This window comes from Engystomops pustulosus, chromosome 5, assembly GCF_040894005.1.
Source record: "Engystomops pustulosus chromosome 5, aEngPut4.maternal, whole genome shotgun sequence".
Lineage (NCBI taxonomy): Eukaryota > Metazoa > Chordata > Amphibia > Anura > Leptodactylidae > Engystomops > Engystomops pustulosus.
Genome location: NC_092415.1, coordinates 114746817 through 114759820, shown reverse-complemented (window position 1 = coordinate 114759820; position 13004 = coordinate 114746817). Strand labels below are relative to the sequence as shown.

The 13004-nt window shown below is 43.5% G+C and overlaps 1 protein-coding gene and 1 long non-coding RNA gene across 2 annotated transcripts in view; both read left to right on the top strand.

Moving 5' to 3' along the window:
- The first annotated feature begins 5795 nt into the window (after nucleotides 1-5795).
- Nucleotides 5796-7789, top strand: LOC140134133 (uncharacterized). The gene is made up of 4 exons (XM_072154768.1): nucleotides 5796-6140; nucleotides 6372-6530; nucleotides 7203-7657; nucleotides 7759-7789. Exons 1-4 carry the CDS (start codon nucleotides 5892-5894, stop codon nucleotides 7787-7789), a joined length of 894 nt encoding a protein of 297 aa, XP_072010869.1. The 5' UTR covers nucleotides 5796-5891.
- Nucleotides 7790-9275: 1486 nt separating this feature from the next.
- Nucleotides 9276-13004, top strand: part of LOC140134174 (uncharacterized) — a 91291-nt gene continuing 87562 nt past the window's right edge. Inside the window, exon 1 of the long non-coding RNA XR_011856095.1 lies at nucleotides 9276-9595. This is a non-coding gene — a long non-coding RNA (uncharacterized lncRNA). The remainder of the gene's footprint in view (nucleotides 9596-13004) is intronic.

Here is a 13004-nt window from a genome sequence, read left to right as displayed (position 1 = left end):
GAAAAGAAAAAACAATATCAGACCACATAAATTGATGAATTTCTACTTTGCTCCAGTCGCGGAGCTCAGTCAAGATGGCGACAGCCTCAGTGAGGGGAAACTTCCTTCGTCACAGCGCGCCACACTTACCGCGCAGAGAGCCAGAGAGACGGCATCCCATCCGAGAAGATCTTCCTCGGCACCGACATCGCTGGTAAGAAAAGACCCTCATACACCTACCTGGGGTGACTCCAGCGAATCCCCACCGGCACTGCCCGAGCAATTACACAGGCTGCCCCAGCAAGGGACACGGGAGAGAGATGAGGAGGTAGACGGGTCCCCCTCTCAGAGCCTGGCGAAACAACGTCCGAGGTTACACAGCAGCCAGGAGCTTATCAGAACGCCGGCAGGACCGGGAGGGACAGAAGATAGTGAAGGAGACGAGGAGCTAGATGCTTTTGCTCAGATTCCCGCCTCAGACAGCGTCACAACTGAATCGGCAATGAAGCGCATGCTAGGGGCACTGAGACGCTCTTTTCAAAGAGACATTACTTCTTTACTGCACCCGCTTTCTACTAAAATCTCCCAAGTAGGAGATAGAGTACACCATGTTGAAAATAAAATGGGTGAATTTGCCACATCTCACAATGCCCTAATAGACGCACATTATGAACTTGAAGAAGAGCTAAAACGCATGCAAGTTAAAATGGCGGACCTAGAAGATAGGTCCCGCCGTAACAACATCAAAATCAGAGGCATCTCAGAGTTGATATCTCCAAAGGAACTTCCAAAATATATCCAAGGGCTAATGAAAACCCTGGTCCCAAGCTGCTCCAATCAAGAGCTGGAGATCGACAGGGCACATAGACTGCCCAGACCCAAACACTTAGATGAAACTGTTCCAAGAGATGTCCTCATTAGAGTGCATTTCTTTTCGGTGAAGGAAAAAGTGATGGAAGCAGCACATGAAACCAACCCTCTTCCTTCTCCATACCAGGACATTTCGCTTTTCATAGACCTATCTGCTCCCACCTTAAGGGCCCGCAGACAGCTGGCGACCGTCACCGCAAAGCTGAGAGACCACCAAATCCCATACAAATGGGGTTTCCCCACTCGGCTTCTTGTATCCAGAAATGGCAGAACCCAAGTAATCAACAATGAAGAAGAGGGCCGCAAGCTTCTCAACGCTTGGGGAATATCAACGTCTGATATACCGGCACCATCACGGGAACACAGACCTCATCGAGTGGAGGAAGAATGGAGAATGGCTAAACCAAGAAAGAACAAGGACACTTGAGGAGCTGACAGCCAGGGGTACAGGTACGGGATATAATCACCCGATTCCATCTCCAGTACAGTCACTCGCTGATCAGTGGGATCAGCTAGTATGATGAACTGGACAATCTTACTACCCCCACACCTAGAAACAAAAACAAAAGGTACCCCTTTAAGGAGGGACAGGGAAAGAGGGGTAAAAGGAAGCACTATGAAAGACCAAATTGAGTCTGAATAATTGCAGTAAAAAATACTTTATTAATGACTATTTAAGACATAACGATAAAAGCAGGATGAGAATCCTCAGACAATGCTGAGGGGGAATGACAGTGCAGGCGGCGACAACAAATGAGAAAGTCGTCACCCCGGGCAGACATAGGAGGAATTACACATGGACAAAGCATGCACATGTAATAGGTAAGGACAGAAGGTACATATAATGAAGGCAACAGGTGTAAAGTGGCACACAGCTGCTAACATGCATAAACATAGGTAATGTGCACAAACAGGTAGAGATGATACCTTACCAATGAACAAAAGGATAGATGAAGTGGACCTCCACTGTCCGGGATGACGATATCCCCGACGCGCGTTTCGGCTCGTAACAGAGCCTTCGTCTGGGGGTAGCGTCATTCCAGTGAGGGGAGTGTTAAAAAGGAACAGTCAACCAATGGAAGCGCAAAGCCCCTGTCATGTGTGGGGGCGGAGCTGAATGGGTCACGTGACCGCTGTTGTGTGTGGGGCGGAGCCAAATGGGTCATGTGGTCGCTGTCATGTGTGGAGGCGGAGCCAAATGGGTCACGTGATCGCTGTCATTGGTGGGGGCGGAGCCAAATGGGTCACGTGATCGCTGTCATGTGGGGGGCGGAGCCAAATGGGTCACGTGATCGCTGTCATGTGTGGGCGGAGCCAAATAGGTCACGTGATCGCTGTCATGTGTGGGGGCGGAGCCAAGTGGTAGTGTGATGCGTCACATGGTAACCAGTCACGTGATCAGTGATCACGTGTATCTGGCGTAACGGTATTGCGCAACAGCGTGTAAATGCAGGGAAGCAGAGTATGTGTTGTGACAAGCAATGGGTAAATTGAACACCATTTAGTGCAAATACATGTGTTACAAGAGATTTGCAAAGATGCATGCGTAGATGTATAAAAACTTGATTCAATTACATTAGTATTACAATAATAGCGTTAAAGCCTGCATACAAAAAAACTTTAAAAAAGGGGGTTCAAAACATTATCCCAACATGTATTTATGGCTAAGGTGCCAATTAATACGCATAAAACATACCATACAGGGGATACCTATATAAAAATGGATGGTAACATATACAATGTAAGGTTCCTAAGAATGAAATGAAAAACATATGATAATAATGAGATCGCAATTTTGCAGTGATACCATATTATGAATCATGACGGCGGTGAATTATGACTACCAGCATGGTAGAGTATATGTGCAACAACATCAAAAAATTTTTTTGTGATAATACAAGGTAGTGAGGTATTGGGCACAAGTGAGGACAGGGGGGCGTGAAGGTGAGGAAAGCACATGAAGGGAACACAAAATGGGAAGGTGATATAAGAATAAAACATAATAGTGTAATCTGTTGGTGAAGATTTAAAACGGAACCTAAGCACTGAAAATAAAAATTGTGTATATAATACCCAGAAAAAATGCAAATGATTAACATGTTTATAAGATCGAACTCTAGTATATAGTGCTGTACATCCTTATTTGTATATGCACCAGTTGACCCTTGCGAAGCCATATTATGCAGGACCAATAGAAGAACTGCATTTTTCCCACCATGCTGTTTAGGACAATTAGAGATTGGAGACATTGCGTATATTATCCATAGCGCCAAAACCATAGGTTGACCCTGAAATAAGGAAATCAAAATAACAAAAAATTAATTAAAACCTATAAAATAGATAAAAATACTATTGTATTTATACGCCGATGCGTTGAATGCAGAGCGCGACCCTAGAGACCGAGGGTTGAAGGGCAGAAGTGGATCTACTGGAGAAACGGGGCAAAACTCGAGGTTTCGTTTAGGCCCCTAGGTTGAATGGTGTTGAGGGTCCAAATCCATCTTGTTTCGCACTGTGATAGTCTCTTGTGGATTGGGCCCCCAATCAGTGCTTAGGTTCCGTTTTAAATCTTCACCAACAGATTACACTATTATGTTTTATTCTTATATCACCTTCCCATTTTGTGTTCCCTTCATGTGCTTTCCTCACCTTCACGCCCCCCTGTCCTCACTTGTGCCCAATACCTCACTACCTTGTATTATCACAAAAAAATTTTTTGATGTTGTTGCACATATACTCTACCATGCTGGTAGTCATAATTCACTGCCGTCATGATTCATAATATGGTATCACTGCAAAATTGCGATCTCATTATTATCATATGTTTTTCATTTCATTCTTAGGAACCTTACATTGTATATGTTACCATCCATTTTTATATAGGTATCCCCTGTATGGTATGTTTTATGCGTATTAATTGGCACCTTAGCCATAAATACATGTTGGGATAATGTTTTGAACCCCCTTTTTTAAAGTTTTTTTGTATGCAGGCTTTAACGCTATTATTGTAATACTAATGTAATTGAATCAAGTTTTTATACATCTACGCATGCATCTTTGCAAATCTCTTGTAACACATGTATTTGCACTAAATGGTGTTCAATTTACCCATTGCTTGTCACAACACATACTCTGCTTCCCTGCATTTACACGCTGTTGCGCAATACCGTTACGCCAGATACACGTGATCACTGATCACGTGACTGGTTACCATGTGACGCATCACACTACCACTTGGCTCCGCCCCCACACATGACAGCGATCACGTGACCTATTTGGCTCCGCCCACACATGACAGCGATCACGTGACCCATTTGGCTCCGCCCCCACCAATGACAGCGATCACGTGACCCATTTGGCTCCGCCTCCACACATGACAGCGACCACATGACCCATTTGGCTCCGCCCCACACACAACAGCGGTCACGTGACCCATTCAGCTCCGCCCCCACACATGACAGGGGCTTTGCGCTTCCATTGGTTGACTGTTCCTTTTTAACACTCCCCTCACTGGAATGACGCTACCCCCAGACGAAGGCTCTGTTACGAGCCGAAACGCGCGTCGGGGATATCATCATCCCGGACAGTGGAGGTCCACTTCATCTATCCTTTTGTTCATTGGTAAGGTATCATCTCTACCTGTTTGTGCACATTACCTATGTTTATGCATGTTAGCAGCTGTGTGCCACTTTACACCTGTTGCCTTCATTATATGTACCTTCTGTCCTTACCTATTACATGTGCATGCTTTGTCCATGTGTAATTCCTCCTATGTCTGCCCGGGGTGACGACTTTCTCATTTGTTGTCGCCGCCTGCACTGTCATTCCCCCTCAGCATTGTCTGAGGATTCTCATCCTGCTTTTATCGTTATGTCTTAAATAGTCATTAATAAAGTATTTTTTACTGCAATTATTCAGACTCAATTTGGTCTTTCATAGTGCTTCCTTTTACCCCTCTTTCCCTGTCCCTCCTTAAAGGGGTACCTTTTGTTTTTGTGTATGCTCATGGGAAGCCTCTCTTTGGTGTGTTACTTACCATACCGGTCCAACCCACACTTTATTACGTACCACATGGATCTGGACTTACTTGGTATATAGGTTTGATACCTTCACCTCCCTTCTCTCTCCCTTCCTGATTCTCCTGTTGTTTTGATTAAGTTTCCTGTGTTTGTTTTTCACAGATTTTAGAACCAGGACACACCATGAATTTTCTATCCAGGGAACAGACCTGGCGTACTAAACTCAACCATGTGTTTAAAGATGCAGCGACAGGTGGTGACACAGTGAGTTGCGTGAATGCAGGCGCGACCCAGAGAACGTTGAAAAATTTATTACAAAAAAGAATGAGAATTTGGTGGAATGTGGCCTTTCTGGAGAAATATGTTGAATGTAAATTAATCCCAAGAGGCCTCAGAGTACAGGTTTTTCCCTCCTTTCAGGTGGAAAATGACATGTTTATTACCCAATGGGAAGAAGCCTGCACCCGTTGTTCCGAAACTTTCATAAAATTGTTGATTGAGGATAACAAAACAAGACTTGAAACAGTTGGCAAAGAAATAGAGGAAGCACGAATAAAACTAACCTCCTTACAAACGCAGGAGGAAATAAAAACGTTTGACCTATTTGAGTGTTGGGAAAAAGAGATTTGTGATAAAAAGACAAAGAAATTTCAGCGTGATCAGGATGACTTTTCCCAAAAGAAAGCTTACCTCTGGGGCCGGTCTAGCCGGAATAGGAGAAACATTCGCTCGGAACGTACATCAAGTCGCTCCTCATCGATTTCATCCACAAGGTCATTCAATGACCCAGGGGACAACCCACAGACTCAATCAAACCAAGGGACCAAGAGGAAATACACTCAACCCCAAGCAAACAATAAGCGTCGTCCGGAAACACGAAGTGCCGCTAATGATAGCCAACTAAAGGTAATTAACCTTTCAAAGCGTGTGTTAACACCTCATGAAGTAGAGGTGCTGGAAAAGGGGTTAACATTCTCCCCAAGTGCTAAATTTAACACTTTCTCCGCAGTGAAAGATCTCCACATGTTTGGAAGATCTCTAATCTTCAAGAAATGGTTTCATACAAAAGACCCAGCAGAAATTTTTGAAACCGAGCAAGAAATTGAAGCTGTCAGGATATTGGAAGAACTCCAGATTGAACATAATGCAGATACCCAAATCCCCCAATGCGTGAGAAAAAAGTCTAAGAAATTTCCGAATCTTTCCAGCTGCCCAGCGGTCGATCAATTTGTTAAAGCAGTATCCCAGGAATTTTCCAAAATAAATGATCAGGTAAGCCATGATAATTTGTCAAACGCACATCGTAGATCCATCAATAGTCTTAAAAGAGATAAGACGATTGTTATCAAACAATCCGATAAGGGTGGGAACGTGGTAGTGTGGCCACGTGAGATGTACGAGTCTGAGGCACATCGTCAACTCAGTAACCACCAATGTTATAAACGCCTCACGTTCAATCCTTTGTTAAAGTTTACAAATGAATTAAATTCCATACTTTTACAGGCTGTCAAGAACAAGGTGTTTGACACAGACCTTGCCGAGTGCCTAAAACAAACAGACCCGACGATTCCCACCCTATATCTACTGCCGAAAGTGCATAAACATCCAAAGATACCACCAGGCCGGCCTATCATATCTGGGACAGGAAGCCTTACAGCAAACGTAAGCAAATTTGTCGACCACCACTTGAAGAGAATCGTAGAGACGTTGCCATCCTACACCAAGGATACAATGGATCTACTGCGCAAAATAGATGGACTCCATGTCGACAATGACACATACCTCGTCACTTGCGATGTGGAGTCCCTCTATACGTGTATTAAACATCATGACGGTTTGAACGCGGTACGATATTTCCTGTCTATGGAAAATGTGACACAGGAGTTTTCCTCATTTATCCTGCAACTATTGGAGTTTGTCCTCTTCCATAACTTTTTCGTGTTTGGGGGATCCTTCTACCTGCAGCTCCAGGGCACAGCTATGGGGGCGTCTTGTGCGCCCTCGTATGCTAACTTGTTCCTGGTGCTGTGGGAGAGGGACCTCCTGGACAGTGATCGGGATGTCGCTATGGACCGGGTCCTGTTTTGGGCCCGGTACATAGATGACATCCTGATCATTTGGAGGGGGGACTTGGTGGAGCTACAAAGCTTCTTTTCAACTCTGAACAATAATCCCTATAACATCAGGCTCACATACCATGCAGACAAAACCTCTGTGGCTTTCCTTGATGTAACCATTACCAAGGACATAGATGGTTTTTTACAAACAAACGTATACAGAAAAGAGACCTCTGTTAATTCATTATTGCATGCTACCTCTTCTCACCCCATCCAGACCGTGAGAGCCATACCTACTGGTCAGTTCCTCCGGATTAGGCGGATATGTTCCTCGGATGATGACTTCGAGATTCAGGCTGATGACCTCAAAAATAGGTTTCGTCAACGAGGCTACAGTAATAGATCCCTAAAATTGGCCTACTGGCGTGCAAAAAGAACACCACGCCAGACTCTTTTATCACTAAAGGAAAAACCAGCAATACCAGACCAGGTGAGATTCATTACGAATTATCACTCTCAGTGGCACTTGATGCGTCAGACCTTGGAAAGATTTTGGCCAATTCTACAAAGCGACCCGATCATCGAAAAATATATTACTCCACATCCCTCAGTGACAGCGAGAAGGGCTAAAAATTTGCGAGACATCCTTGTAAGGAGCCATTATACATCTGGCAAATCTAACACCATATTCGATGCTGGTCGCCCACCTTGGGGGTGGAAACCATGTGGGAGGTGTGTAGCATGCCCCAATGTAGAAAAAGCCGACACATTTACGGATTCATCGGGCACCAAGATGTACAACATCACACACAATATCTCCTGCAATACCAAAGCAGTGGTTTACTACGCAACCTGTCCATGTAATTTAATCTACATGGGTCTAACCACTCGCCCGATGAAAGTACGCATTCGAGAGCATATGCGTGACATCAAGTCTACACTGAATAATGAATCTGACACTGATGGAAAACCGGTGGCTCAACACTTCAAAGAGCGACATAACTCCGATCCGACCCTACTTAAGGTACGTGGTATTGATAAAATAGATCTAGGGATTAGAGGGGGCCCAATCCACAAGAGACTATCACAGTGCGAAACAAGATGGATTTGGACCCTCAACACCATTCAACCTAGGGGCCTAAACGAAACCTTGAGTTTTGCCCCGTTTCTCCAGTAGATCCACTTCTGCCCTTCAACCCTCGGTCTCTAGGGTCGCGCTCTGCATTCAACGCATCGGCGTCTAAATACAATAGTATTTTTATCTATTTTATAGGTTTTAATTAATTTTTTGTTATTTTGATTTCCTTATTTCAGGGTCAACCTATGGTTTTGGCGCTATGGATAATATACGCAATGTCTCCAATCTCTAATTGTCCTAAACAGCATGGTGGGAAAAATGCAGTTCTTCTATTGGTCCTGCATAATATGGCTTCGCAAGGGTCAACTGGTGCATATACAAATAAGGATGTACAGCACTATATACTAGAGTTCGATCTTATAAACATGTTAATCATTTGCATTTTTTCTGGGTATTATATACACAATTTTTATTTTCAGTGCTTAGGTTCCGTTTTAAATCTTCACCAACAGATTACACTATTATGTTTTATTCTTATATCACCTTCCCATTTTGTGTTCCCTTCATGTGCTTTCCTCACCTTCACGCCCCCCTGTCCTCACTTGTGCCCAATACCTCACTACCTTGTATTATCACAAAAAAATTTTTTGATGTTGTTGCACATATACTCTACCATGCTGGTAGTCATAATTCATCGCCATCATAATTCATAATATGGTATCACTGCAAAATTGCGATCTCATTATTATCATATGTTTTTCATTTCATTCTTAGGAACCTTACATTGTATATGTTACCATCCATTTTTATATAGGTATCCCCTGTATGGTATGTTTTATGCGTATTAATTGGCACCTTAGCCATAAATACATGTTGGGATAATGTTTTGAACCCCCTTTTTTAAAGTTTTTTTGTATGCAGGCTTTAACGCTATTATTGTAATACTAATGTAATTGAATCAAGTTTTTATACATCTACGCATGCATCTTTGCAAATCTCTTGTAACACATGTATTTGCACTAAATGGTGTTCAATTTACCCATTGCTTGTCACAACACATACTCTGCTTCCCTGCATTTACACGCTGTTGCGCAATACCGTTACGCCAGATACACGTGATCACTGATCACGTGACTGGTTACCATGTGACGCATCACACTACCACTTGGCTCCGCCCCCACACATGACAGCGATCACGTGACCTATTTGGCTCCGCCCACACATGACAGTGATCATGTGACCCATTTGGCTCCGCCCCCCACATGACAGCGATCACGTGACCCATTTGGCTCCGCCCCCACTAATGACAGCGATCACGTGACCCATTTGGCTCCGCCCCCACACATGACAGCGACCACATGACCCATTTGGCTCCGCCCCACACACAACAGCGGTCACGTGACCCATTCAGCTCCGCCCCCACACATGACAGGGGCTTTGCGCTTCCATTGGTTGACTGTTCCTTTTTAACACTCCCCTCACTGGAATGACGCTACCCCCAGACGAAGGCTCTGTTACGAGCCGAAACGCGCGTCGGGGATATCGTCATCCCGGACAGTGGAGGTCCACTTCATCTATCCTTTTGTTCATTGGTAAGGTATCATCTCTACCTGTTTGTGCACATTACCTATGTTTATGCATGTTAGCAGCTGTGTGCCACTTTACACCTGTTGCCTTCATTATATGTACCTTCTGTCCTTACCTATTACATGTGCATGCTTTGTCCATGTGTAATTCCTCCTATGTCTGCCCGGGGTGACGACTTTCTCATTTGTTGTCGCCGCCTGCACTGTCATTCCCCCTCAGCATTGTCTGAGGATTCTCATCCTGCTTTTATCGTTATGTCTTAAATAGTCATTAATAAAGTATTTTTTACTGCAATTATTCAGACTCAATTTGGTCTTTCATAGTGCTTCCTTTTACCCCTCTTTCCCTGTCCCTCCTTAAAGGGGTACCTTTTTGTTTTTGTGTATGCTCATGGGAAGCCTCTCTTTGGTGTGTTACTTACCATACCGGTCCAACCCACACTTTATTACGTACCACATGGATCTGGACTTACTTGGTATACAGGTTTGATACCTTCACCTCCCTTCTCTCTCCCTTCCTGATTCTCCTGTTGTTTTGGTTACCCCCACACCTAGAGCAGATTGAACTTACACTGCTCTCATTGTTGATGCTTAACCCCTTAAGGACGGAGGGTTTTTCGGCTAAATTCTCGCTCTCCAACTTCAAAAATCCATAACTTTTTCATTTTTACGTTTACAGACCTGTGTGAGGGCTTATTTTGTGCGTAACAAATTTTACTTTCCCGTAATGTTATTTATTTTAACATGCCGTGTACTGCGAAGCTGAAAAAAAATTCCAAATGTGGAAAAATTGAAAAAAAACCGCACGTGCGTCACATTCTTGTGGGCTCAGTTTTTACGACTTTCACTCTTCGCTCCAAATAACACGCCTACTTTATTCTTTGGTTCGGTGCGATCGCGGTGATACCAAATTTATATAGGTTTTATTGTGTTTTAATACATTTTCAAAAATTAAACGAATGTGTACAAAAAAGAAAAAAAAATTTTTGCCATCTTCTGACGCTAATAACTTTTTCATACTTTGGCGCACAGAAATGTGTGAGGGGTCATTTTTTGCGAAATGAGGCGACGTTTTCATTGCTACCATTTTGAGGTCTGTGCGACATTTTGATCATTTTTTATTTCATTTTTTATGTTATGTAAAAAGGTGTAAAAGTCGCATTTCGGACATTTGGGCGCCATTTCCCGCCTCGGAGGTCACCGCCGGCCGTAACCGTTTTTATATTTTGATAGATCGGGCATTTTGGGACGCGGCGATACCTAATATGTCTGTGATTTTTACTGTTTGTTATGTTTTATATCCGTTCTAGGGAAAGGGGGGTGATTTGAACTTTTAATATTTTATTAATTTTTTTTATTTTTTAAACTTTTTTTTTTCTTTTTTTTTTCACTATTTTTTAGACCATCTAGGGTACATTAACCCTAGATGATCAGATCGCTCCTACCATATAGTGCAATACTACAGTATTGCAATATATGGCGTTTTTGCAGGTCATACATTACAATGAGCCACTGGCTCATTGTAACGAACCTGCATAAACCATGTAGCCTCGTGTCAAAAGAAGACCCGAGGCTACCATGGTAACCGATCGCCGCCCCCCGATGACGTTCGGGGGCGTGGCGATCGAAAAAAAGATGGCGGCGCCCGCGCGCCGCCGTCTTTTAAACGCCGCCCGCGACTTTGCGGGCGGCGTTTAGAGGGTTAATAGCCGCGATCGGTGCAAGCACCGACCGCGGTTATTAGCGGTGGGGGTTTTGTGCAAAATGCAAAAACCCCCACCTCTGTATGAAGAGGACTCAGCCCGTGAGCCCTCTTCATACATCCCTTATACCTCTGCGCCGTAGAGCTACGGCGCAGAGCGTTAAGGGGTTAAGCATCTCAGTTGGTTTTATTATTGTTACTGTTTTTTAGGTTATCTCACATGCCTCTTACATGCCTCTTATAAGTACAATAGAACTCCTTATACCTTAATAAATGTTTACTCTCCTAACTCTAGACAGACTAAGTTTGCTGGGAAAATGGTAAGATTAGCAGAAAAACACAAACAAGGGAACTTAATTATGGGTGGGGATTTCAATGCGATCTCGGACCCGCATCTAGATTGTACATCAACAAATACACACCATGGTGGGGGTTTGAACGACTTATGGTGGAAAAACAGCTTATATGATGCTTGGAGGGCACAGCATAGTACTGAGAGGGACTACTCCTTTTACTCTCCCGTTCATAACTCCTATACAAGAATTGATATGTTTGTAATTGACGCGCCTTCCCTTATGCAAGCAACTAACAGCACAATTGAAAACATAACGTGGTCAGACCACGCACCCATTACTTTAGAAATCTCAGAAGATCAATCAAGTTCCCCCACTTATCTATGGCGATGTAGCCCATACCTCCTATCGCACACGACACATAGGCAAACACTAGAAAGGGAATTAGTTGAGTCCCTGAATAACAATGAGAACTCTTCCACCACCCCAAGCACTCTGTGGAATGCTCATAAAATGTTTGTCAGGGGGACGGGAATTAGACTGGGACACATAATTAAAAAACAAAGAGCAGCCCAAACTATGGAGATATTAAATGAAATCCAGAGAGTCGAAACCCAAAATAAAACGGGCCCCTCACAGATTCTAGCAGAAACCCTGAGAAAATTGAGAGACAGGCTGCGATCACTTCTCTTATTCTTTTATGAGAGAAAATTGCAAAAAACCAAAGCATTATATTATGCGCAAGGTAACAAAGCGGCAAACTTTTAGCCTCCCAACTGAAAGCCCGACACTTAAAGGCAAAAATTCCCTATCTAATGCACCCGTATAGCCCAGGGAAAATTACGCATCCCCTAGAGATAGCCAATAGATTTAAGGAATATTATGCTTCCTTATACAACTTAAAAGAGGACCCCTTTACATTTCAACCACAAGAAATACAGGCATTTTTAAAAAGGCAGAACCTAAAACGTCTGACTCCAACACAATCGGAGGAACTTAATGCTCCTTTATCAGAAACCGAAGTTCTAAGGGCAATCAAAGCAACGCCAGCTAACAAGTCCCCGGGGCCTGATGGGTTAACAGGGGAATACTACAAGACATTCTCCCACCTTGTTACTCCCCTAATGATGCGTATGCTCTCCTCAGCAATAAGTAAAGGAGATCTACCGGCTGAAAATCAGCAAGCATTGATCATAACCTTACCTAAACCGGGCAAGAAGCCAGACCTACACCAAAATTTTCGGCCAATCTCTTTACTTAACGTAGAGATTAAAATCTACGCAAAAATTTTAGCAACGAGATTGATGAAGTTTCTCCCCTTTCTGATTACCACAGATCAGACAGGATTTGTTAAGGGTAGACAGGGTTAAGGATAATACAAGGAGAATCCTGAATTTGACCCATCTCATAGAGAAGGGGA

Coding starts and splice junctions, on each gene's coding strand:
- LOC140134133 (XM_072154768.1), top strand. CDS start 5,892: ATGTTTGGAAGATCTCTAATCTTCAAGAAATGGTTTCATACAAAAGAC. Junction 6,141..6,371: donor TTTCCAAAATAAATGATCAG/GTAAGCCATGAT, acceptor ATACTTTTACAG/GCTGTCAAGAACAAGGTGTT. Junction 6,531..7,202: donor CAGGAAGCCTTACAGCAAAC/GTAAGCAAATTT, acceptor CACCCCATCCAG/ACCGTGAGAGCCATACCTAC.